Source organism: Cyanistes caeruleus, chromosome 6 (assembly GCF_971803275.1).
Source record: "Cyanistes caeruleus chromosome 6, bCyaCae1.hap1.1, whole genome shotgun sequence".
Taxonomy (NCBI): domain Eukaryota; kingdom Metazoa; phylum Chordata; class Aves; order Passeriformes; family Paridae; genus Cyanistes; species Cyanistes caeruleus.
The window spans coordinates 7,446,724-7,473,644 of record NC_141706.1 but is presented as its reverse complement, the minus strand read 5'-3'; the positions used below and the strand labels follow the sequence as shown (position 1 = coordinate 7,473,644).

The following is a 26,921-nucleotide window of genomic DNA, read 5'->3' as shown; positions in this document are numbered from 1 at the left end:
AGTTTTGAGTATCCCACCATTCCTGTGATACTTTATGCAGAGATAAAGCTCTTTATGTGGATTCCCACTGCCAGTTCACTGCTTGTGGCATGTCCTTACTGGCATGTCAGCTGAGCAGTGTTTAGAGTCGCTGTCTCCCACCAGGCCTTCTCTTGCATGGAATAGGAGCAGAAGGAGAAGAACACAAAGATAAGGCACTGCAGAAAGGGACCTGGGGGCCCTTGTCCATGACAAGCTGAACATGAGCCAGCAGTGCCCTGGCAGCCAGGAGGGACAGCTGTGTTCTGGGGGCATCAGGCCCAGCATGGCCAGCTGGGCAAGGGAGGGATTGTCCTGCTCTCCTCTGCGCTGAGGCGGCCTCACCTTGAATATTGTGTGCAGTTCTGGGTGCAACAGTATAGAAAAGGTATTAAACTGTTAGAGAGTGTCCAAAGGAGGCCATGAGGATGGTGAAGGGGAAGCTGTATCAGGAGTGGTTGAGGGCATGTGGTCTATTCAGCCTGGAGGAGAGACCTCATTGTGGTCTTCAACATCTGCATGAGGGGGAAGAGGAGGTGCAGGTACCGATCTCTTCGCTGTGGTCTCCAGTGACAGGACCTGAGGGAACGGCCTGAAGCTGAGTCAGAGGAGGTTTGGGTTGGATATTATAAAAAGGTTTTACACCCAAAGAGTGGTTGGGCACTGGAACAGCCCCCCAGGGCAGTGGTCACAGCACCAAGCCCAACAGAGTTCCAGAAGCATTTGGACAATTCTTAGGGACACATGGTATCACTGTGGTGGAGTCCTGTGCAGGGCCAGGAGTTGGACTCCATGATCCTGAAGGGTCCCTTCCAACTTGGCTTATTCTATGATTCTATGAAATGCTAACTGGTCTCGTAGAAAAAGCTGAATCCCACTGGATATGCTTAGCCCTGGTTCTTGCCTGTTCTGCTCTTTGGCACTAACCTGGTGGAGAGAAACTTCTCTCAGCACGTGTGTCTCCTTACCCAATGAGTCAAGTTCTGTAACAAGACAAGAGGTTATAGGCTACTGAGTGTGAAAAGAATATGCCACTTGCAGGAAAATGCCAAATGCTTTATTTGATTTCTCCATCTGTTGGAAATTGCCATCCTAGAATAATTTGCCTCCTGTAGGAAATATTTGTCCTTTTGATTCCCAAAGTTTTAATCTGTAGAGTTCCTCCCTGGCAAATGAGTCACTAGGACAGAGTCAGACTTCCATAAGTTTTAACACTGAATAACTAACATGTAATCCTCATGCTTACCAGTTAACAATATGTCTCTGTAAAGGGCATGGAATGAGCAATTGGGTCTTAGTTCTTTGCCACCTGAAATTTTGAGATTTAGGGAAGAGATCAGTTTCATTTCTGGATTCCAGAACAGGAGCTCCCTGAAGCATTTTTCCCCACAGGTTGTGAGCGCAGACTTTTGTAAGGCTGGCACAGAATTTCACCACTAAAGTACTGGTGGTGAAATAGTGAGCACAGGTGTGGAAATAAACCAGTTCCATCTGTGGATATGAATTATGGCTTTATTGTGCAGCTGCCATCTGAGGAGATGGACTGTCTCTATTACCCATGCATAGAGCCTAGAACATGGTTGTCCTTATTAAGAAATAATGCTTGTGATTAACGAGTGTGTGATTAATAATGAATGAATTCTACAGGCTTTGAAAATATCTGTTGACCTGTGAACTCAGGCCTCCCTTGCATAACCAGGTCCTATTGAAAGGCTTTGCTGTCGTGCTCTGTGGTGTATGTCAGCACTGGGGGAGCTGAAGAAGTGGATAATGGGAGCTTTCACGGGGCAGCTGAGTGCAGTGCAAGCATTGCTTATGCTCCTGGTTTACTTTTATGCCCTCACTCCTACTACTCTGGTGGTGTTTCACTATCCAGTGTGCATCTGGATATTCTAAAGGGATATGCACTGAAGTTACTGGAAGCAGCAATAAAAGCAAGAAAGTATTTGAATGCCTTTATACTGTCTTTTTCTTCATCTGTTCCAAAATTTGAACTGAAGAAAACCATTACAGAGTCTCTATGTGCTGTCTATATTTCTGTACATCAGTTTGGTTTAGTGTCTGCTTGTTACAGACCAAGTTCATATTCCAGAAGATTAAGCTACAATAAAATCTTTATGCATATCCCTGGAGCTACCAGAAAAACAGTTCAGAGAGATTTCATCTTTTGATGATGAGGACATAGTAAGCACAGGGACTGAAGTAGAATTTAGGCCATCTGCATATGAATCTGAATATTTCCTTCAATATTACTGACTCAATATTGTGTAGAATCTCTGTGTATCATTTCTGTCAATCAGGTTTGAGGGTTTTTATTCTGTTAGAATTCAAAAGTAGGCCCAAACCCCACCATACAGTGCACATCACACACAGAAGTGTTGGTGGCACAACTTCTCAGCGTGAATGATTTTTGCTGAAGCTACACCTCTGTGATCCAGGGCTTTTTCATTTTATTCAAGGTACTGAAAGTGAAGATGGCAGCAGGTATATGCAGGTAGAAGGTGAATTTGATTGTGCAGTGCAGAAATTGTGAATCCAAGCAGCAGCATTGTGGCCCCATCCCATAAGCCTTCAGCCCTGTGTGGAGTCCTCTTGCCAGGTTACACTTGTTCACTCAATTAAGGGTTTGCAGAATCAAACCCTTGGATTTTTTCCTTTCCCAGATCCCCATGCAAATACATCCTGGTCCTCTTCCACCTCCCAATCCAGCCTTGTCGCCCTGGATCATGTTCCTGGTGAGTACAGAAGGAAAAAAAGTTGATTTTGCCCATGCTGCTTGGCTCTGGAAATCTGCATTTCATTTATCCTTCTATATTTGACTTACCCATAATGGGAATTCTGGACCAAGTGATGTTTTTAGTTTTTGTTTTTTTTTAAAGTATAGAATATTGCCTGTAATATATGAAATTTAGAGAGCTTGAACTTGGATATGGGGTGGCTTCATCTGCATGATACTCTTTGAAAAACTAGGCCTGGCAAATGTCCCACCATGGATGCTTTTTGCTGCTAAGACCTATTTGATGTTCAAAGTTGTGTTTCCCTTTGAAATGTCTGAGGTTTTGAATTCCTGTAAAGTCAAATTATCAAATGCTGTAAGGCAGTTTTGTTGGCCTGGGCTGATACTATTCTTTACATGAAATAAAGATGCAGGAGAACATTTCCTTGATGTGAATGTTTCTTCTCCGTCTAAGATGTGCTCTTCAGCAGATCACACAGTTAAAAGTGTGCTGTAAAAGGGCTTGTATTTTAATTGTGAGGGTCTCCAAGTGGCTGTGCTAGGTTGTCCTCTATGATTCTGTGTTGTGTTTGAAGTACTTGATTGGATGAAGATGATCTGAATTTAGTTCCTAACCAGATATTTGCTCCTGTATCACTGGGTAACTTGATCCTCTCTGTGGAGAGATGTTTCCTTTCTCTTTTACTTGAATGTTTAGGCTTCTCAGGAGAGCTGCTGTCTGACCCATGTATTCATGCACTGCCTCACACGATGAGCCACTCTCCCACACCCCCTCACTCACCTGCGAGCCTGAGGGTGCAGCAGTCTGATAAGTGGTGTTTTACAGCAAGTATGGGCAGCTTTCATCTATCACTATTTCATGTAAGTGTGCTGTTCTCTCCTCAGGCATTTCAAGCAGCATGAATTTTGATGAGGAAGAAGATGAGGAGGATGAAGACAGCTCCAGTTCTTCACAGTTAAACAGTAACACCCGTCCTGGTTCTGCCACGAGCAAGAAATCCAATAAGGTAAGGGGAGAGTGCTGAAGTGGGGCTATGCAAGCTGCTATGAACTGTATGATTTCAGGGTGCACTCAGGACTGGCCTGGCTTTCTTGTTCTGTTTTTAATATGCACTAGAGCATCTCCAAGGTGATTTTACTGTGATAGCTCTCAGGCTTCGCAAGAGCAAGCAATGAAAATAACGACTTGGAGAAAAGAATGGCAAATATTGTCTGAACTTGAATGAAGAGAAAGGGAAACAGTAAATATTTGCCTACCTCTTGCAGGTGTTCAGAAAGATCTTTTGTTTTCATTGACTTTTTCTGGGCATTTTCCCACCCTGTTCTCTCTGTTACCATCTGAACATAAAATAAGACTTTGGCTGGTTCAAATATTATAACTCACAAGCTCTTGCTTAACCAGCTGATGGTGCCCTGCTTTTTTATATACTGCCCTGACTTCTCATCATTGTTAGATCTCTCTGGAGCTTAAATTCTTGCTCCCTATCCCATTTTTTCTTTTCATCAAAGGCCACCCCTGTCCTTGAACATGGCCTTTCTGACAGAAGGAGTGTGGTGAGATGGGAAGGTGTGAGCCAGGCTTTGCTCTGTAATCCCTGCACAGAATTCTGTCTGTGCAGCCACCCTGTTCTGCTCCACCAGCTGGTCTGTACACAGAGCATCAGCAAGACAATGTGGCCCTTGGTTTGACTTTTTGAAAGGTGCATCTTCTATCAAATGCTGCTCCTTTGTGCTTATAACCTTGTTGTAAATGGAAGTTAACCCTGAATTTTGCTTATTGTTTTAGGAAGCGGCCTCAGCCCCCAGTCCTTCCACAAATGAGCCCCTCATAGATGTGGATGACCTGGAGGAGTTTGCTGTCAGACCTGCCCCACAGGGGGTCACTGTCAAGTGCAGGATCACAAGAGACAAGAAGGGAATGGACCGAGGGATGTACCCTACTTATTACCTCCACTTGGAAAGGGAGCATGGTAAAAAGGTCATAACATAGCTTGAATGGCATACCAGTTGCGTCTGAATATAAAAAAGTAATAAAAATCTGAAGGAGTCTTATATTTTATATTTTGAATACATTTTTGCTTTTGCTAGATCTACCCTACAGTCTTCCCAAAGCCAAACAACTGTGTTGTTTCTTCCACTGCTTTTCTTCATATGTCTAATCCTTGGCCTTAAATAATCCATGTATGTCACCTTTATGTGACTGTCAGTAGTTGGGGCTTTCTGCATTCTGTGGCCTGAAAAGCGTCTACTTTCAATTCAGCTGGAAGAGCCAGAGCGAGTTGGAATGAAACATTTAACACAATAGATCAGATTTAATTATTTAAACCATAAATAATGGAATGAGTGGTTGAGAAGTCATTTTCCCTTACCAGATTTTTTTCCCCGTGATTTTGCTAAATCCCAGGAGATTTTCTGTTACTTTTCTAGTGATGCTTGAAGACAGAAAAATTGCTTATGGTTTCCTTGTATCAAAGCAGGAAGTGGTATGTGCTAACCCCTTTAGCATTCTAGAATATTTTCTTTTTGCATTGCTTAGGTGTTTCTGTTGGCTGGAAGGAAACGAAAGAAGAGTAAAACCTCTAATTACCTCATCTCTATAGACCCAACTGACCTGTCTCGGGGTGGAGAGAGTTTTATTGGAAAACTGAGGTAAACAGTGATAAGTCTAGGAATTTTTTTTATATAATGTAAAGTTTATTCAATATTAAAAAGCCTGTAATCCACTATGTTGTTGTAATTAGAGGCTTGACTACCTCATCATGGTCTTAAAGATCACCAGTATCTAAGGCATGTTTTCAAAAAGTCTCAAGTACTTACAGGATCACATTTTATTAAAAGTCAGCAGGACTGAAGCTCTTAAGTGCTCAAAGGCCAGATTCTCAAGGGTGTACCGGCACAACTTATCTTAATGGGATTTTCAGAAGTGCATGAGTACACTGTGTCTAGCCTCTATTGATATAAATACTTTGGAATGCACTGTTACACAGTCTGAAAATCCCTTTGGTTTTGCCTGTTCCTTAAGATCCAAGTCAGTTATTTACAGGTGGTGGAATTACTTCAGAACCACGTGTTCCTTTTCTGTCTGTCCCCACATTGTACAACCAGTCTGCTGCTGATCCCTCTGTGGGGCCCCTCTGGGTGTATGTTCAGATCATCTGTGCCTGTTTTGTGTTTTGCACTCTTTTCCACTGCAATGGGAAAGGTTTGATTTCACTTATGGCTTTAGAAAAGTCACTCCCTGTATTCTCACAGAGTTTAGTAGTCAGGTAAGAAAGCAGATGGTTTTGTAGCAAGTGTATTTTAAAAACCAAGCAGACACACAAAATAACCCCACCCAAATGTTTCCTTACAGCTTTCTTGAATTTCCTAGTTTGCAAGATGTTATCAGAAATCTCCAGCATGATGATAAGGGACTTTTAGGATACACTTCTGTACTCAATCTTTGCTTTTTTTGTCATTTTGGCCTTTAATCCAGGAATTGCCATGTAGCTGGGATTAGAAGTAACTCTCTGTACTCAAATTTGTCTTTCCCCTGGGGCCACAGTGCGGTAAAGGATAGATGTCTCAGGCAGCATTGCTGGCAAATGGTGATTGGATTTTCCATTTTTTTTGGTAGATCAAATCTTATGGGAACTAAGTTTACAGTTTATGACAATGGAGTAAATCCAATGAAGACAACATCCAGCCTGGAGGCGAGTACCCTGCGTCAGGAGCTAGCTGCTATTTGTTACGTAAGTACTGCTCACAGGCACAGCGTGCAGGAAGGGCAGCTCTGTTTCTGAAAGAGCACACTGAATTTCCTTCTCACTTATGATTATGTAAATCAGCATTCAGACTTTGATGTAACCAGGCAGCTGATCTCCACTAGAGAAACCAGGAGGCTCAGTGCAAAGTAGAGGTGAAAAACATTGTGCACAGGGTTGCCCAGTTCTCACCTTTGGAGAGAAGAAGGTGTTGGAGCTCTTACATAACCCTCTGGGAAGGATCACAGCCTGCAGGCACCACCTGGGAACCTCCTCAACTGGCAAGAGTTGTGTGCATGGCATTACTGCTCTGAAGTATCGTTGTTCGTTAGGGCATTTTGGAGAATCCAAACCTCTGATCCAAACCATTGGTAGCTGACAGCTAGGTCTGCAGCAGCTGAAATTGGGATAAAAACTCAAAAACTCCTTTTTATCAGGAAAAAACCCAAGTAAAATCCAAAATTTGATTGAATGAGAGAAACTGGGCTCTTACAGGAGATTAAGTAGCATTTGTCAGGAGCAATGCAGACAATCAAGACTTGAAACACAGTTGCTGTTGTTTCAGGATTGCTGGATGAATAACCTTTTTGGTGAGAGTGTTCTTTCTGTCCAAAAATATTTTGGCCCAAGAAACCCTTCCAGGGAAAATTGATATGTACACTGCTGCAGAAAGTTGTCTGGTTTCACAAATCAACAACTTCTGATGAAAACATCCAATAATTGTTTTCCTGAAGAGTTCCTGCCCAGCTCTAATCAAGGATGCCTGGCAATCTGTCAGGTTGAGGTCTACCACACACCCTGTGTTTGCACAGAATGAGCTCCCAGAAGGGTCAGCTTTGTGCTGTGGGCAGCAATGCATCTGGAAGATTTCCATGAGCAAGGAGGCTGAGAGCCATCCTTTCCATGCAAAGTGCTGGGAGTTCTGAAGGAGGGCAGTATCAGAGGCCAGCACGTTTTCTTCCTGCTGCTTAGGACGCAGTTTTCATGTGGATGAAGTGTGTGTGTCCACATGTGCTGTTCCTCAGGCATATAGTTTATGGTTGGAGACAGACAAATGAGCAGATACATATCCCTCCCTTCCTGTTGGATTTGAAATTCTGAGAATTTCCAAAAATTCATCTTGCAGGATTTAAAAAGAGACTCCAGGATTTGAGGTCACTTTGAAGTCTCAGTAGAAGCCTAGCAGAACATACATGTTTAATAAAGGTAGTTTTGCTGGTTTATATAGGATGGCATTCCCTGGAGCCAGGCAACTAATCTGGTGCAAACTGGAAATGCAAAAAGAAAACCAAAGACAATTTAAAAAAATTATATATTGAGAAATCTAGGCATTGCTTAAGTCAACAACAAATGATACTTGAATGATGAACAACCAAATAAAAAGCTGCTGTGGTCAGCAGAGGTAATTAGAAGTATGGGTGTTGGAAAGAACCAAACTATGGCCACTGTTTGGAGAATGGGGCTGAGATAAGCTGCTTTTATATGTTTGTAGTCAGCAGTTTGAAACTGGTGCATTTGTTTAAGAAAATTACTCGTTCCATTGATATTTTGGTACTAATGGAGAAAGGCAGCAGGCTTGCAGGTGTGCTGTGGCCAGAGGACAAAAGGAAATTGGAGTTGTATTTAATTTCAAACTAGCCAGGTTTGTTGAAGTGAGATTATTGCTCCTGGCTGCGGCAGAACTAGAGCAGAGAGTGCCAGGAAGAGCAGAGCTGAAACACCCTTGTCCTAAGGCAGTCTTTTAATTCCTGCCCTGAGATTTCCCCTGCAGCAAAAGCTATAAAAACAATACTTTGAAAGCACCACTATGCCTCTCATTGTCCCTCAGCTCATCTGAACAAGTACCCATGTGGAGATCAAGCTGCACCCAGCTTGTTGAGCATGACCTGCTTAATCATCTCAGCAGGTCTAATTTATATAGGCAGGAACTGGTGATGCATCTGCGGCTGACTGTGGGATAAATGTGGTGAGGGCTCCCTTTGTGGAGCTCACCCTAAGATGTGTTTCAAGCAACAGGAACAGAGCTAGGCAAGGTCAGAGTTTTCTCGGTGCTGTTGGCTGCTTTTACTCCCCTTGTGTTGTCAGCCCAGCTTATTAATAAACCTGCAGCAGCACCTAATGGCTGATTGAAGAATCGTTGGCAAAATTTATCCAGCAGCACTGAGGTGCAGCTGTGCCACTGGTACCAGGGTTTTCTCTGCTGGATTCCACAGTATCTCACGGTTCAGTTTGTTTCAGATTCCAGGCAGTGAGCTCAGCAGATGCTCTGAGGTGTGGCTCAGGTTTCAGTACAGTAACAAGACTCTGTCCTTCTCAGTCACTTGCATTGTGCTCCTGCAGTGTTGTGAGTTCTGTGATTTGGGCCTTCCTTGGAATGATGGCTTCTACAGAAAATATTAAGGACAAGGCATAGCTGTGAGAAACAAGCCCAGGAAGGGAAGTGGCTGCAAGAAAATGGGGGTAATAAAATCATGAACCTCCTGGGGGCTGCTGGGATATTCACCTTGCTGCTTTAATCAGGGCAGCTGCTGCCACTGAAGCAACCTGCTTACGTAATTATTTGGAAGTGTGTAAGATTCTAAAGGCAGCCCTGGGGAGAGGCTGTGTGTTCTTGCAGCCCAGCTTATTGTGAGGCTGACTGGATGGGCTCAGGCAGAGTGTGCAGCAATACTGGGATAAATCCTGAGCTGACAAAAATCATTGGTGTCCTGGGTCAATAAGGCTCTGCCAACGAACAGCATTTGTGTTCCTGTGTAAACCAAGACTGTCAATGGCATTAAAATGGTGTGAAATCAGGATTTGGTTTATGTTCCCCTAATAATACCCTCTGTAGTCTTAAATTTACAGACACAAAACAATGGAGGAGGAAAATAAAAGAGAAGCAGGGAGTAAAGCAGGAGGTGAGGTAATTTTAATATTTTTCCTCACATATTCCATGTTTATGTAATTTCAGTGTGGTACTGTGAGTTTAGGGTAGCATTTGCCAGCACAGAGCGTGGTAATTGGTGATGGTGGTAATGTGTAAGTAGTAACCATTCTCTCATCATGTGCCAGAAGTACCAATTTCAGTGTTTCTGAGTAAACCCAAATAATATAGTCCTTTTTTTTTTCTCTGCTTGTTGGGAGGGAAGTGATTCAGCACTATTATTTAATTTTACCTTCAACAATGTCTTCAACCAGTCAGCACCTAAATTAATTATGTACAGCATAACTGCAGCTTGAGGAGAAGAAAAGCTTGTAAGGCATAGCAGAGAAGCCCAAAATTGTCAGTACTTAGTGGAAAATAAGCATAAGCATGAATCTTTTCTTAGAACTTGTCCTCTGCTGTGCTGAGTCTCTCCTACTTATAAAATCTGCTGGCAGTCATATCAGTTTTCATCTTGCCATGATGCAGAACCAACTGAACTGATAACATGTTTTACTCTGCCAAAGGAGGGGACATAAATGATTCAGAAAAGAGGCAGAATCTTCCCATTAATGTGTAGAGTTAGGAAGATATATGAATATGCCTGGATTGCTTCAGGAGCTTGCGGTAAAATAATCCAGGAGAATTTCTCTTGCATGCATACAAATCTTTATTGAGTTGTGGAAAATCTCCAGATGGTTTGCTGGAACAGGCAAAGTTATTTCAAAGGTCTGAGGATGGCAAAGCTGCAGGTATTGTAGGTGGGTATTTTCAGATGTTTTCAGGGGATGAGATGCTTGCAAAAGTAGAGATGTTTTAATAAGTTTAGTGTTCCATAAAATCAGGACATTTTCATTAAAAATATAAAAGCAGAGACAGCTGAATACATCACTTTGAAATGTCCCAGTGGTAAAGCCATACCAGCTGGAGCTAGGGGTGTCTGGTTCTTGGCATCTTGTGGTATGTTGCTGGGAACAATGGGAATGTCCTTGAGATTCCTTAGTGCATCTCCAAAGCCCTTCATTTCAGTTTGGCAAAAAATACATGTCTGAAAAACAGCCATCACAAAACATGAGGAGATGGACTTCAAGGTGTCACTGTTTCATTTACTGGGTTAATGATAAAATTGGGTTTTACTAGAAAATATTGCTCTTTACTGTTTCTGGTTCAAAAGCAGGTGATAACTGAAATTAAGGCCCTGGTTGCTTCTGTGGCAGAAAAAAACATGTCAGATGAAAATAAGGGTTTAGGCTGGTTTAGATTTTGATGGTGGTCTTTTGAGAGGACAGTGCAATGCTGGAGTGCACTTGTGAAAAGGTGCTCAGGAAAGCATCAGATCATGTTTAATGGAAGAACTTGTATTTTCCATGGATTTATTTTTGCTGCCCATGTGATTTCTTTACTTTCACTGTCTTCATAGCTAGAAAATGTGCCTTCATGCTAATGTGTTTGTTTTTTTACTGTGGCCATCTCTAAGCAAACTTAGGAAACCACAGCACTGCTATCAGATGCTCTGACTAGCATTTTGTTTGCTTTTGTGCTGGCTCTGGAGTAAATGGAGCTGGTCCCATATATTTAATTTTGTTTTGCATCAAAATATGTGACTGCATTTTATGATTTTTAAATTGCAGCTACTTTATTTTGGGATCTAGCAGTAGCCAAGCAATCTGGTTAATTCATATCCTTTTTTAACAAAGGGATTTTTTTAAAAAAAAAATTATATTAAGGTGGCTGGCAGCCAGTGTTAGGAGTGTTTTTGGAAACCTCTCTATTTCCATTTTTCCTGTTGTTGGAGCTTCTAAGACAAAGCTAGAATGTTTGGCACTGCCAGTGAAGGTGGGAGTTCCAAGATGTTTTTTGAGTTGACTAACAAATAAGTTCCCTGGGCTGCCACCGTGTCTCTCTGCTGAAGAAATTAACTATAAAAATAACATGATGAAATCTTTTCTAAACATTTTTAGGAAACAAATGTCCTGGGGTTTAAAGGACCTCGTAAAATGAGCGTGATCATACCAGGAATGAATATGGATCATGAAAGAGTTTCCATCCGGCCACGAAATGTAAGTCATACCAGCAGCCAGCACTAAACATTACTTGAATTGTTTTTCAGGTAGAGTTGGGGGTTTTTATTTGCATTCCTGAAGGCCTAGAAGTTAATAAATTGGTATTTCAAACAATTGCAGAACAATGGGATGTGACTACTACTGTGACTCACAAAAGCACTACAAAAAAATTGTTTTGATAATTAAAGGTACATTAAACCAACATTTATCAAACTGTGGAAGGGACTCAAATGCACATTTGCATTTAGATCCTCAGAGTCCTCAGTTTCATTCACTGAAACTGTTCTGAGGTTTGAGGGTGAGAGTTTAGTCCTTGGGCCAGGATAGATGAATTTTTTCTTCCCTGTCAATGTATTTTTTGTCATGCAAGCTGTTAAACTGAAGTGCGTGTCTGTGGTGTGTGCAGGAACACGAGACGCTTCTTGCACGGTGGCAGAACAAAAACACAGAGAGTGTCATTGAGCTGCACAACAAGACACCAGTCTGGAATGATGACACCCAGTCCTATGTTCTGAATTTCCATGGTCGAGTCACACAGGCCTCGGTGAAGAACTTCCAAATTATCCACGACAATGACCGTAAGTAGAGCTCTCTGCCTGTAAGGTGTAGGAGCAGCACTGCCTGCACAGTCTGGGAGGGATTCTGCCCTCACAGGTGTCACCTAAGCAGGTTTAATTGAGATCTGTATAAGAGGCTTCAACATTCTCTACAGAAGGCATCTCCTCGCTGTTCTTGCAAAAAGTACTTTTTATATGCGTCATTTTTTTTGACACTAACAAGTCTTGCAACCCTTTATCACTCAAGCTGTCCTTGCTTCTCTCTCTGCTAACAGCACACCCACTTGCATGAATAAGTGCTGTGAAGTTTGATGAGTGAGCATGTTTGGTTGGTATTTCGTTGCTCTGGGACAGAGGGTGGTGTTGGATGCACGCTTTTGTAGCGAGGGCTGCAAACAGCAGTAATGCTTTTTGCCTTTTCTCACCTTTCTTGCAGCTGACTACATCGTGATGCAGTTTGGCCGCGTGGCTGAGGACGTGTTCACCATGGACTACAACTACCCAATGTGTGCACTACAAGCCTTTTCCATTGCCCTTTCCAGTTTTGACAGCAAGCTGGCTTGTGAGTAAAGGGGCGTGGGTGAGCATCCTCTCGAAGGAAGCAGTTTGCCATATGATTCCCAATTCCTGCTGGTGTCGCTTATGGTCCATACTAAAAAGGTCAGGGAAAAATGCAGTTGTGGAGGACCACACTCTGTTGCTGAAGAGAAAGTAAAAGGAATCTTCTAAAAATTCAGGACATTCAGGAAATTATATTTTCCTTTTCTTTTTTTTTTTTTTTTCCCTGTCATATTCTTCTGGACGTGACATCGAGTTTTTGTAAATAGGAGCTGTCTCTCGTGTCCCTGGTTATGTTATGGATGTGTGCCATGATGTACTGTACCGTGGCTCCAGTAGCACCATGACAGTGGTGTCTTTTTTTAAAATCCAGAAAGGGCATGAGCGCTCCAAAAGTTTCTTTTTACATTTAAGAATCATTCCGAGGCTGCAATCGTACCTCAAGGTTGCATTCCTGCATCAACTAATCAGAGCTTCACATCATCCAGCATAAGAGAAAGATGAGGAAAAAAGATGCACTTTTTTATTTTATTTTTTTTAATTTTCTTTTTGATTGTGCGAGGATCTCACATAGTGTAAAGCCGAGTCTGAAGGTTGAAAACCTCTACTGGACTGAACTTGATGCATTGCTGTTGTACATGTAGAAAAAGGCATGATGAATTTTAATTGCAGTGGGAGGAAATGGAGAAGTGGAAAGCACAAAATAATGTTGCACAAGTCACTTGAATTCTAAGCTGTCATTATGTTTTAACATCTACATGCTTTTTAATTTGTTTCAAATGGAAATGTATTTGCAGTACAGAAAGGGAAAAGGAAAACATCTAGATGCCAAGAAAGCATAACTTATGTTGAATTTGGCATTTTGTGGGCTGGGAATTTATATCCTTGTATTGCTGTGGTAATTCAAACACATATTTTGTATGAAGTGATATAAACAATTGGATAAAGGCACTCTGCAGAGAATCTTATTATTTTGAACAGGCTGTGTAAAGCTGAGGAAGGTAAATGGAAATATTTTATTAAATTTGTCTGGCCTTTTGAGCTTTTACAATCTGTTGATCGCATTTTTTGAACTTTGAGCAACAACCACTTTTCATATTTATTTCCCATTGTAAGAATGCTTGAAATCGATTGAAACTGTGTATGTTGTTCTCTGATGTAAACGTGCCAGCTACTGAGCTAAATCCTTCTAGGCAAATCTAGTGTATGCTGCATTCAGGTGAGACACTGGCAGGACACAGAACAGCTTAAAATAGTGCAGATTTTGCATTTACTTTTTTTTTCTGATCTATCTGGAATATATAAACAAATACAATTTCAAAACAAAACACAAGCAAAGAACAAACCATTGTTATCTTCTCTCCTGAACATTTCAAAAGCCAGCAGCTGCAACTCAAAAGCACATTGTACAACACCTTTAAAAATAATGGTCTTGCTGCCATTGTTCTGTTCAGTGTTGTCCAGAATGGCACACAGAGTAATGAGATTTATATGTTCACCAGAAGGGTGTGGAAATGTGAGTGAAGTAGTAGCTGTGTTTTATACTGTGTATATTCAGGCCCTCCTTTTTATTCCTTATAAACTCTTGCACTGCACAACCAGAGATTATGCAATGTAAAAATGAGATAAAGCCTGATTTTCTCATAGTTGACAGACCCTTTTTGACTGTAGGGGTCAGGTCACAAAGCTCTCCTTAAGTTTGTGCCATTTGGACTGCATCATTTCAACTAACAAAAGAAATATGCTCTCTTCACCTTTGCCTTCAGCTCTCCTTCCCAGTATACAGACAAAGGAATTTCAGATAAGAAATGAAAGAGATAAGAGATGAAAATAAATAATTGCCAGCATTTTTTCTAATCTTTTAAACAACTTATGGGAAGAAAGTCTGCTGGCTTTAAAGACTGTTTTGTTGATAGACTCGGCATGTCAAATATTATAATAAATTAACAGGAAGCTCTGTCTCTTTTTCCCCCCTCTCATCTTATTGCAAGGAGCCTTTCCATGCAATGGTATAAAATGGAAAGACACCTTTTGTTTGAGAGAAATCAGTTCCCTCAGTGAATGATTGAAGTGCTGAGTCATGAGCTGCAGGGTGATCCTTTGGCTTTGCACATGGGTGCTTTGTTTTCCTCTGTAGCTGGTGGTTTCCCACAGTTTCACATCCTCATCTGTCACCTCACTTCGGATTTAACAAAGCAGGCCCTTAGGCCTTTGTGTACCTCATGTCAGCCTTTAAAAACTAGCTCCAGTGACCACCAGAATTTTTTTGTTTGGACTACTGCAAGACCAGTGAGAAATTCCCAGTGCTGGTGTTTAGGTGTGATGTGGATTTCAAGAACTCTGCAGCACGGGAATGGCTGAATCTGCATGGCCTCAATCCTGTGCCTCGCCAGTCGCGCTCTTACTTCTGACAGAGTGGCACCTGACACGGTTTTCTGTCCGTGCATAACACTGTCCTGTGGTGCAAATACACAATCTGCTGGCTCCAGTGGTGGAGTTGGTTTAGGAAGGGTTATTTTTAACCCAGATCATAACAATGGTCTGACTCACATCATGACCCCCCCAGGGAATTGGCATGAAAGGAAACTCATGTGCAGTGAACTCCTGCACAAGGGTGAGAATGAGGGGCTGGGGAAAGGCTGCAAGTTCAGCTTCTTGGGACAATTTTGCTGCCAGCACATTGTGTAACTTCACTCTCACTGCATGTTCTTCCCAGCCAGGTATTTTTTTTTAACCTGTAACCATGCCAGGAGGAAAGTGGTGGCTCAAATTCCCATCATCTTAACAGAATCGTACAGGGCCATCAGCCAACGAGCTGCTGAGGGAAAAACTGCCCACAATAAATCGAGGTCACTAGAGGGGGATGTTAACCTGGGACTAAGAGTGAGGAACTCTCATTAAATCTGGTTCAGTTAGAACAGGATTTGTTCCTAATGCCCCTTGCTAAAACCCTATTTCCTCACTATTGTCGAGCAAGGTACTGGGTTTTATTCACTTGGCCTTACCATTTGCTCTGGAAAGCAGTTTCAAAGATTAATTTCGAATCTATATAATTTCTGATGGGTAATTTTTGCTGCATATTTTCTGGTGAAGGTCACATGCAGGGTGATACCACAAACATTCCAGCACATCTCTAAATTTTGTCCTCCCAACTTGGAAAAATCAAACCAGGTTCTGTCTTAGCATAGAGTCATACCTGAAATTACATTTTCCTCACAAAGTTACATTTTCTTCCCCATCAGTAATAAAGTTTTGGTACTAGTAAGTATTTTCAGAGACATGTGCATGCTGAAGTAGCCAAGGAGTAGTTAGTGGTACTCTCCTGTTAGTAACTTCTGCTGGGCCTGCGTGCAGCAGGGCATAACCTTGTTTACTCAGTGTGACAGAGAACAGAATGGCCCCGAGCTGTGTATTTCCTTCACACAGTCTTAGTGAATGTTTGGCTACAGTAGATTTAATGTTATTTAAAATCCCAATATTGATGATTTTTTGCATCTGCTGTTGATTTTGGCAGAGTTGTAAACAAATTCCTTGCCTGAATCGCTTATGGGCAAATGCTGCATGCTTTAATGAGAGTTCTTAATCTAACTTGTCACTCTGTTTACATCAAACAGTTTCTTCCTGGCCCTTTATCTAATTTTCTTCATCTCTGATGTTCTGTTCCTTCTCATTCTCTTTACAATTCCTTTATCTGCTCTTCAAGGATGTGCAACTCAGAAGTGTTTGACAATATTGCTCAGTGATCTCTCCACAGATGAATAATGCCTTTGGTGCACATTCAGTGATGCTCCTACAATAGAAGCCTTATCAGAGGGGTGTATTTGGCCCTTTGGCTTTTCATTAGAGTGAATTAACACATTAAAAGGTAGCAGATAAAAAAGCTTGCCTAAAATATAATCAAAATTTTTCTCAGTAAACATTCAGTTTCCAAACCATTGGTTGCAAATCAATGAGCAGAGCTGTCCACAAGCCTGGAGGCAGGCTGTTAGATTCCCTTTGTAGTGCTGCCTTATTTTTTCCTTTTTTTCTTTTTTTTTTTTTTTTTTTCCCAAAAGGTTGGAAGTAATTTTGAGAGCTGAATTGTATTGGTGGCCTAAAATAGTTTATTTTTTAGAAGCTAGACATCACTCTGTTCCTTTTGTAGGATAATATATGGCACATAAAACAGTAATGTCATAGGCTCTTGTTATAAATTCTGCTGTTAAGAAATCAGTGAGAATGGTTTTTGTAATAATTACTGGGCAAATCTCTTGCTATTCAAGTTGCCTTACAATAGTGCTGGAGTTCCCAACTGGCTGTCCTCATGAGGTCTTAGCACTGAAAGGAGCTGGAGTGAAAAGGGCTCTGTAATAAAATCTGGTGGCTGCACAATTGAAAAATTTCATTGTGGAGTCAAATGACACCAGAGTTTTATCGGTCATGGGGAACCAATGCCACCAGTTCAAACTTTCTGAGGTTTTGCTCCCTTGTGGTGAACAAAGGAGGGGCTTTAAGCAAGCAGAGACACCAGTGAGCTCTCTAAAAGTATTGGGCATTAGACCTACTTTTCTCCTATTAAAATCTTATTCCTATCTGGGTGATGCCCATTAAAAAAAAAGTCAGAAAATCAATCAATTCTTTACTATGGAAAATAATTCTCAGTTCTTGTATCATAGATTTTTACAAATTTTATTATTAATTAATTTGTAATTTCACGTAAGGATAAAACAAGGAAGGGGGAAGAAGGGGTTTTGCCCTGAAGGGATGATGAGTCTAGACCAATATCAGATTATTTTGTCTTTGTTGATGGTAGTAGGACAAGACAGGGGGTTGCCTGGTGTTCTGGGCAGAGATGGTTTCTCCTAATGTATTGCAAGTGTCAGAGGGAAGATGTTGGGTTTGATCCTGTGGCATTCTAACTATTTGCCCCACACTGTCCCACTGCTCTCCTAAAACATCATTTTTCCTGCTTTTACAGAAGCCTGTGCTCACCAGCAGGTATTTTTGCTTGGCAATTAAGGACAGCACACCAGTCACCTTTATTAGAACTATGGGCTGATGACTCAGATTTTTCAAAAGGCCTCATTTTGATTACTAGAACAAAGTAGTTTTATACATATAAATCTTGCAGTAGAGTTAATCTAACTGTAGGTGCAGGCTTCTCTTGTATGTGCTACTTAATGAAATCAGGTTCCTGTTGTTCCTCATGTACAAAAAGTACCTTCCAGGGTTCTCCTCTGTAAGTGTTTGAAATTAATTTTGTAGATATTCCTCAGTTCTTTTTGTTGCTCGCCAAGGAACTAAGAAAACAATTTGCACAACTATCTCAATGCTTTGGTGTTTTGCTATGAACTATAGCTCAGTAGCTGATACTCACAAATGCCTGTATATTGGATGAAAATGCATTAAAACTTATTTTGTATGTTGTATTTTATTTAACTGCCTATACATTTTCCATTCTCCTTTTTCAGTAAGGGTATGTTTATCTGTACCTTCACTGTGAAGACTTGAATGAAGTGGCTTTCCTGAAACTCTTTAATGGAGCCACTACTCTGGTTTGCTGAATGGCTCTAGGAAGAGGACACTGTTCAGAAAAATGATGCTTACATTTTGAGAAAAAAGCTTCCCTATTCACATCATAATTGGATTATACAATAACACTGGAAGCTTATCATGGTTTTATTTAAGTCTGCAATGGCAGTTTGAAAATTACTCTGACAAAAGCTTGTTAAGCACATGAACTGTAACAAAGGCCTACTTGAGAGTCAGAACCTCACAAGTACTTTTAATACTCATGATCTGGTCTGTGCTTGGGTACAGGCAAAAAAAGTCCTGAAGAGTCAAAATCTGTGTTAAAACCAACACAGTCTTCTAGGCTGACACAACACAGGCCTGGGGATGGGGTCACCAGGGCTTTAATCCCAACAGAAAGTCTGACTTTGTGCAAATCTTTGAACCTCTTTGTGCCTCAGCTCCAGTGAGTTGAATGGAACTCCTGGTTTTTGGCCTGGCTGTGTCCATCTCTGTTCTGCTGAGAGGATTTCCAGGAGTGCTTTGAGGCTGGTGCATGACAGTGGTGTTGCAGTGCTCAGAACACAATTTAATGCTCCCTGAACCAACCAGAATGTGAAGTTTTCTGCTGCCTATGTAGAAACCACATAACTAACCAATCTCTTATGATCAAATCTTGATGTTGTTGAATTCTATGGAAGTCTTGTCAATGATTTAAGTGAGGCTGCATTTTTTTTTTTTTGCCTTGTGTTATTTTTGGTTACCAAAAGTGCAGCAAAAACCAGTAAGGACAAACCATCTGATACACTGCTCCTTCTGACAGTGTGTGCTGTTGGTTGTGTTTCACTTCCCAGCATCTGTTGTTTTAAAACTATTATTCCTGGACACATTGCAGAGGTTCAGTTAATGCAGTCACCCATTTATGCTTTCATGTAGCAAACTGAGGCACTTGGCAATTGTGCTGCAAATTGCCTTTTTGTGTTTTTGGTTTTTTCTTTCCCTTGGATGCGACTCAGTTGCTCAGAAGTGTTGTTACTGCCCACTTTGACTCTGTCATGCACATCTGATTTAAAAACAATGAGCCTCATGATTTCTGCCCACCTTTATACTCAGCTGGGATGTTTACAGTGTTTCTCACATTTCACCCAGTCTCTGTGGCTTCTTACTGAGGCTGTCCCAGTTGGCACAATGCCATTAGAAGTGTCAGTAATTTATGAAGTGTAATTCTCAAAATAACAGAATGTAATTTATAAACATTTTTATAAAATTTAACATTAAAATCTAGCTAAGTTTAATGCTTACAGTCTGGATGAAATTGCAAGCAAATTATTTGTTGAAAATTTTCTTTTCTTAAGCTTGATTTGAAGCTTGAGCTCTCATTTAGGAGATTTAGTAAGCTATAGTAACCTTCTGATCCTGCAGCTCCATGCAGACTGCCAGTCTGTGACTGCAGCAATCTGTCAGTGTGATGAGGACACACCAAGTGGTGAGAATTCCAAAGTCCTGGCAAGACTGCACTTCCTAATTCTCCTAGGCACTCTTGAACATCACATAGGAAATCATGTACCTTTCCTATGCTGGTTTACCAAATAACAGCAGGAATATTTTCACTCCCTTCAAATTTTGAAATTTTTTTTTTTTAAAGGCCTACTGTCTAGGTAAGTGTAATCTTAACATTTAGTCTTGATGTGCTGGAAGATTTCAACATGAGATCACTTATTTTGCCAGTGCAGAAAATCTCACCAGTCCACAAAACCAGAGTGTGTTGGGTGGGCTTTGGACACCGCTCCTGGAATCAGTAAGGCTGGAAAAGACCTCCAAGATCATCAAGTCTAGCCTGTGATGGACATAATGATAAACAAGTTTATGAGCCCTGGCACCTCGTAGCACAAGGTCTTCATTCCAGTCTGGGCCAGCAGAAGATAACCCAATTATTACCATCCAGTTCTCTTCCCTAGGGAGAATTTCCTGGCCTTCCGGAAGTAGAACTTTGTTAATCCTGATGTGTCTTTAAACATTAAAGCATTTTTTAGCTATTTTAAAAACATTTTCAAAGATGTGGTTTAAGCTCAAATAAAAGAGTCTTTCAAATAGTTAGAGGTGTACCAAGTTGGCTTAGTTGAGAGGTAGCTGCTTTTTCCAGCAATTTCCTCAGCTGTCGTAGAAGCAGAGCTTGATAGTCTTGCTGGAAAAAACATAACATAGCTATTATATTATATATGTGTGTATATATCTCTATCTCAGCATATTATATAATAATATGCTTTCCTTGGGTTTTGCCTAATGATGCTGCTGGTTTGTGCACCACGACATTTCTTTCTGAAGGGCAGTTTTTCCAGTGCTCAACACAAATAGAGCCGTGTTTTCTAGGAAAGGCTCTGCCTCATTTCCGGCTGCCTTACATGTGATTCGGTATTTGTTACTAAATATATGAACTCTTCCAAGAAAAAAACCCCAGGATTTCTAGACAAAATCACTGACACTTAGTGCTGTATGCCTGGATTGGCAGAAGGCTTTTTTTGCCAACCAGGAGTGTTATTATTCCTTATTGTCCCAGCTGTTGCCATGGGTGAGCACTAGGAGACAGAGGGTCTCCATTGTGAGCTTCATCCTGAAGACTAAAGTGTTTCACTTTAGAATACTGGAAAACCAAACTATGTAACTACAGACTTCTCATCAGGCAATTAAGTTGCACTGAAATTGAGTTTCATGGAAATTAATTTATGAGAATGACCCCAAATAGACATGAGAACACTGAGCAAATGTCAGGAACTGAAAAGTTGCTCAGCAAAATATTTAAATCAAGCCTACAGAGTTTTTATAAGTAAAAAAAAAAACCAACAAAAAAACAATGAGGCTCTATTTAATTTCTAATTGTATTTAGTTGGGGATTCAATATTTTATAAAGTAGGTTGAAAAGAAATTCTATGTACTGTTAATTCTAACTTCTGCTTTAAAGCAAAACTACAGCAGGGGATGTGTGCTCTTAAGATTTCTAACAGTGTCATCTCAAAAAGCTGATTGTGGAATAGAGCTCTAACTGAAGAATTCTCAAGAGTTACTGAGTCCAGTGATACTATGACAAGGTTTTTGTTGGTTTTCTTTTCTTTCCTAAAAAACCCCTGCTTTCAAAAGCACCGTTTATTCTGTCTTTTGGACTACATGGCACAAGTCCACAAGGTTGAATTCCTATTTGGTATCACTTCAAATACTTTCTTGCAGGTGGTAGATGCTTTTCAGCTTCTTGGTTATCTGTGTTACTGGAATTCCTTGTTTTGCTTCAAGTTCCCTGATTTTTCTTTTTTTTTTTTTTTTTCCCATCCCATCTATAACCTTCTCTTCTTTCAAACGTGCAGGTTTTTCCATATGGGGACAGCCCAGAACTCTAAGTCAGTGAAAGCTCTATAAAGTAAATATCTGTGAATTAAAGCGTGTCAAATCCCTGTGTATATGTTCTCATTTTGAAGTAGGCTGGCCTTCAGTTGCATAATCTTCCACCTGGGTATTCATCACGTTGGGCAGTTCAAGGTTGTTGGGGTATTTTCAAGTGCTGAATAGGTTTCTGACCAAGCCCTGGTGGACATGTAAAGGGATTCACCTCTTTGCACTCTCAGGGTGGCACTTAGGACTTTTACTGTACCACATTTTTTGGCTTCTTGAACTGCACCTCAAAGCTCAGCACCTGCACGGTAGAGGCCACATTTCCCAGCTCCTGTTTTCCTACTGCAGTAGTTTTCAGCACTCTCTGATTTATTGCCACCTGTATGATGAATTTAAGCTTCCTGACAACAGTGTGCTTTCTACTTGGGATTTGGTAGCTGCTAGGAAGGTTTATTAGTGTAGCAGAGCTTGACTCTAGGAGCGTGATGTAAATGATGCCCGTAGAACTAGGTTTATTTTACAGTGCCCATCAGAGGCTATGCTTGTTCCTCAGAAAATAATCTTCCTTTCTCTTTTTCTTCTTCATTTCTATCTGCCTGGATCTGGAGGATGAGAGCCCCTCTTAGCATTCATGCAAGCCATGTCAGAAAAGCACACACAGCGGGTTTATCTCGGAGAGTGCAGCTCTCACATGCTCACTGTCACCCTGCTCTGTCACAGTGCATGTTTGTCCCCGTGTGCTGTCCCCTACCTCGTGTGTCTGTCACCAGTCAGAGGACACGGCTGCAGAGACGTGCATGGAAGCTTAGCAGAGAAAATGCTGAACCGAAGCCATTAAATTACAGCTCTCCCAATCCTGAAGAAAGAGCTCCTTCTGAAGGCAAAAACGGGGACCTGTGGCTCTTTACTTGAACTCTCCCTGTGTTTGCATTGCATTTCAGAAGAGAACACCTTTTTTGTTATACTTGTGCTATTTTGAGCCCTAAGCCCACAAAAAGGCAGCACAGAATCCAAGGAGTGCACTTGCAGAGAAGCAAACCCAAGTGCAAAGGAGCTGCATTTGCAGATGTGGAGGAAGTCCAGCGTGTGGGCCGGGCACTGGGATGTGCTGGGAATGGCAGGAGCGTGATTGGCACTGCTTAGAGGGAGTTGTGGATTTCAGTGTTCAGTGATAGACTGATGGCCACTGCTGATGTTGTGCAATGTTGGTAAGAACTCTGCCCACACCATTTGTTTCTCATCTAAACTGCTCAATTTCTGTACAGATTTCTTCATGCCCATTTGTTTCTGTGTCAGGCCTAACCCCAAGCCTGCTGCTGTGACCAGTGTTTCTTTCTAACTTGTGTTGTGTCTCCATAATGCCACACTTGTGTGTCCCTGCCAGAGTCCTCATGTCTTCTTGTCTTTGTTTAAATGTGGGCTTAACTGGATCACAAAAATTGGGCATTGCTGGCAGGAACACTTCAGAAAATTGGATTTGGAAGGGAGGGCAAAGTTTGCTCTTACATACATCCCATGAAGACTTGTTGACACTCAGATGGGGGATCTAGAATATCTGTTGGTGAAAAATGTTCACTTTTTCCATTAAATATGCTGCCAAATTCAGTGATGTCATTCCTGCAACTCCACAGAGCATTTAGAAAAACAAGCCCTTGCCCATGATTTAAGGGATAAAACAGGGCAGAATTGAACCTGCACAAGAACTAGCAAATCATGCAGGGAGTCTCCCTAAGAAACAAGGTCTGCAAGAAACAAATCTCTTACTGAAAAACATGTATGAAAAAGACAAATGTTGGAACTTCAATAATTTTTATTATCTTTAAAGTATAAACATATTTTCTGGTGATTGAAACAAAGTTTATTTCAAATTAAAATCCTGTGCTCAGTGACAGGAAAATCAGGTCCTCTGACAGCTGTATGCAAAGTATAAAGGGGACATACATGCATGCCCAGCAGGACTGTCAGTATTAAGTGTGGGATGGGTTTAGTTTATGACTTTCCCAACGTTCTCCAGGTTCAGATGTGCAAACGTTTGTGCACACACGCACATATAAATGGATATAGACTTAAAACTCCTTTGGTGATATCTTTTTTCCCCTCTGTTCACAGTGACAGCATAAGCCATGATATTAATTTGCTTTGGGGTTATTGCAAAATGTCTCTAAAAAGAGTCAGCTATTTGAAACCTCTTTTAAAATCATATTGAGCGAGTGATTTTTTTTAATCGGTTGAAAAGATTACAAGAAGTTGTTCTCTCTCGTGCTTTCCATGAGAATTATTACAGAGAAGCATCTACTTTTCCTTTCAGCTGACTTTTCAGTGGGATTGATCTACGCAGTGAGCTGATCTCTACCCCACGATCACAAGCCCAGGGCTTTTGTTTTTCCTTTTTGAACAATTTCTTATATTCAAGAACAGGGAAACAAAACAAAAAAATGTCTGTGGAGGATGTTTTGTAATTTGTTGCACCTCTAGAAGTATCTCAGAAGGTACATACTCTAGAGGTGGTTCATTTCTGAGAGTTCCTAGTAGCCACTGAGCTGATTTTGTACTTTCTAACACTCTTCATCCAGCTAATGATGGTCTGAATGATCCAGTGTTTGGGAGCAGCTGTAGAAATACCCATTTTAGAATATGTTGAGCCTATATGCCTGCAAAGAAAAATTACCTTTGTTTCTGACTTGTTTACTTAAACTTCAAGAAGTAGAAAATGTGCTACATTAATGTTTCTGTCCCTAGAAAATAAAAAAGCAGATTAATTACATTTTTTTTATTTAACTCCCAAGTAAGCATTTTCTGATTCATCTCTTTGCCTTTCTTAAATAAACTGATGTTATACAGTAGAATTTTAATATGTTATGGTCTATATTTTCATTACATTATACGGGCTTTTTAAAGAATGGAATATATCAAATTTGACAAAAAATTATCTACTCGTGAGAACTAACATTTAACCAGACATGTTTTTCCCCCATAGCTGTAACATGTCCGGCTTGTTTGCACACAAAACTGTCTTGGTCTGTTTCTAGTAGTCAGGCATCTCCCTTTTTGTTCAGACTTTAGAGAGTTTTAGATAAACCTGCAAGAATGTGCTTTTGCAAATTAAATTTTTTAAAGAAACTCTTTGGTATTCTGGAGTAAATGTATTTATTTACCAGTATGTGCAACGACTGATTTTTGTATTCTCACATAATTTACGTGGTGTGTGTCATAGAGGCTCCGGTGTTTGTGAATACAGAACACTACAGAATTATTTAGCTTGTTTGAAATAACAAGGTCTTTCCCTACCCAAGGTCAGAAACACCTCGATAAATTACTTCCACTGGATATGGAGTTATTTAACATAAGGAGTTTCCAGTGCCATTTAAACTGTATTTTTACAATTTCCTTTGTCAGGAACAATATAGTTTGGGCAATCTTGCATTTGGGCAGGTGTTTGGTCCCAACAGAGAGGAGAGCACTGAGCCAACCCAGGAAGATCACTGAGAAAAAAAAAGAGGTGTCTGTTTGCTCTTTAGGAATAAAAAAAACCAAACAAACTGATGGAGCTCCAAAGCTTAGAAAAGTCACTTGACCAGACCAACCTTTCCAGCTGTGTTTGGGATGCTCAGTCTGTCTGATCTGCTGTTGCATTCGTTTGCTTTGGAATACATGGTCAGTATAAAACCACTGATAAAGAGATGATTTGCTAACTCTTATCTGGTTTCTCTTCCCCAGTGTTTGTGATACGTGAGGTTAGAAACATAGAATTTTATTATTTTTTATTAAAATGTGCAAATAAATATTATTTAAGTAGAAGATTATTGCACTAGATTGTTCTGTATTCTCAAAGGTAAGCGTAGTTTTCTTATTCTTAGCTGGGAAATTAAAAATCCAAGATATGGACACTAATTACTAATGCAAAGAGTTAGGTCATAAACTTCTCAGAGATTTATCTGTTTTCCAAATACCACTTGATAACTAATGTTCTTTAGAGTATTTTTGGGGCCAGCAATGATCTTTTTGCTTTTTTCCTGATCCCATGGAATGCCCGAAACAATCTGTAACCATTCTCAAATGCTCAGGTAGAACGAAGTCCGGGTTTTAAAATCTAGTTTTATCATAATATTTCATTTTACCAATACATGTGATATTTCCTTTAGCTTTAACAAAAAGTTGAAGCCATTTCATTTGCCAGGTGGGAAGCATCACAAGTAAAGGAGCATGAGCTTTTAAAGAGCCTGACTGCTTCCAATGGGCATCCATCTGAGCTTCTGTTACTTTTTCTCAAATTCCCAGCTTTGCTGATGTTCTAACCTATGATTTTGATTTACTTACTTAATCAAAGTTCTCTGAGAATCCTGATTTTGATCAGTTAAGCTCTCCTTCAAATTATGAGTGTTCTCTAGTAGAAGTGAGCAGTTAATAGTTGAGAAAGCTAGAGACGCACGTTTGATGGTCCTTTTCTAAAATTCTCCTTTAAACAGACATTTCTGAATCAGAGAGGGGGAAAGCTGAGGCAAAGGGTGAAAAGGAAATATTCAAACAGGAGGAATCCCAGTTTGAAGGCTGCTGGTGAGCTGCTCCATGGCTACATTCAGAGAGCACTTACTGGTCCCTGGGGAGGGGCTGTCTAGGCCATGGCCACCTCAGGGATGAGCTCTTGAGTCTCTCTGTCACCTTGCTGCAAAGAAACAGGAAGCCTTTAGCCCTGTCACAGGTGTTAAAAGTAGCTCTAACAACTCCTAAAGTGTAAGGGATTAGAGCCCTTGCAAGGCACGTGTAAAAGGGGAGTTCAGCTCCTTTTTTTTTCCATGTAAAAGGGGGGGTTCAAGTCCTTCTTAGTGCTTGAAACAATGGGAAATTGACCTGGCATTGAAAAGGGGACCCCTTTGGCTTTTACAAAGCTGGGAGAAAATGTCTGGTACTTATTCTAGGAGCACACAATAATGCTGTGCCAAGAGGATTGGGCAACTCCCACCTGGAGAACGATGGCCAACACGAGGAGCTCCTGATCGACACGAATCCACTTTCCCATGGTGGTGTCTGCCCGCTGGATTCCCAGGTTTCGTGGGTTATTGGTGTGTTTGGAACAGTTGCACCTGGAGCTGTGCTGGTGAGGGCAGTTGGTGGCCCAGACCCATAATCCAGGGATACAGATGCTCTGGGGGCTGGGCTGGCATGGAACAGGGTTGGGTGGTGACTCTGGATGTGGCACAGGCCCTTCCTGTGTGTTGCCCTGGCTGTGGTGGGTGGCATTGCCATGGGCACCCTCCCCAGCCCATCCCAGCACCAAGGGCCTGACGTGAGCAACTCTGTGGGGGTAGCCCCAGGCCGGCACCCCACCTTGACTGGCACCCAGCAGCTGGCTTGCAGATGGTGCAGACCAGGGGAATCCAATTTTTATCATCAAAGCAGAGTGTCCCAGAGGCCCATGGTGGGTGTAGATGCCTGCCCTGTGCTCCTGGGTTGCTGCCTCAGAGTGCCAGA

General features: G+C 41.2%; 1 protein-coding gene across 15 annotated transcripts in view; it reads left to right on the top strand.

The window, feature by feature from the left end:
• Positions 1 to 24,572, top strand: part of TUB (TUB bipartite transcription factor) — a 146,532-nt gene extending 121,960 nt beyond the window's left edge. For 8 of the 15 annotated variants that reach the window (XM_086894360.1, XM_086894369.1, XM_086894375.1 and 5 more), the window contains 8 exons: positions 2,682 to 2,753; positions 3,641 to 3,762; positions 4,542 to 4,733; positions 5,292 to 5,404; positions 6,372 to 6,486; positions 11,365 to 11,463; positions 11,873 to 12,044; positions 12,460 to 17,994. In XM_086894360.1, coding sequence (XP_086750486.1) covers positions 2,682 to 2,753; positions 3,641 to 3,762; positions 4,542 to 4,733; positions 5,292 to 5,404; positions 6,372 to 6,486; positions 11,365 to 11,463; positions 11,873 to 12,044; positions 12,460 to 12,593 — 1,019 coding nt within the window. In that variant the 3' untranslated portion in view covers positions 12,594 to 17,994. Of the gene's footprint in view, positions 1 to 2,681; positions 2,754 to 3,640; positions 3,763 to 4,541; positions 4,734 to 5,291; positions 5,405 to 6,371; positions 6,487 to 11,364; positions 11,464 to 11,872; positions 12,045 to 12,459; positions 17,995 to 22,060 lie in introns of those variants that run through there. The other 7 variants (XM_086894371.1, XM_086894365.1, XM_086894364.1 and 4 more) reach the window with 3 other exon arrangements.
• The last annotated feature ends 2,349 nt before the right edge of the window (positions 24,573 to 26,921 follow it).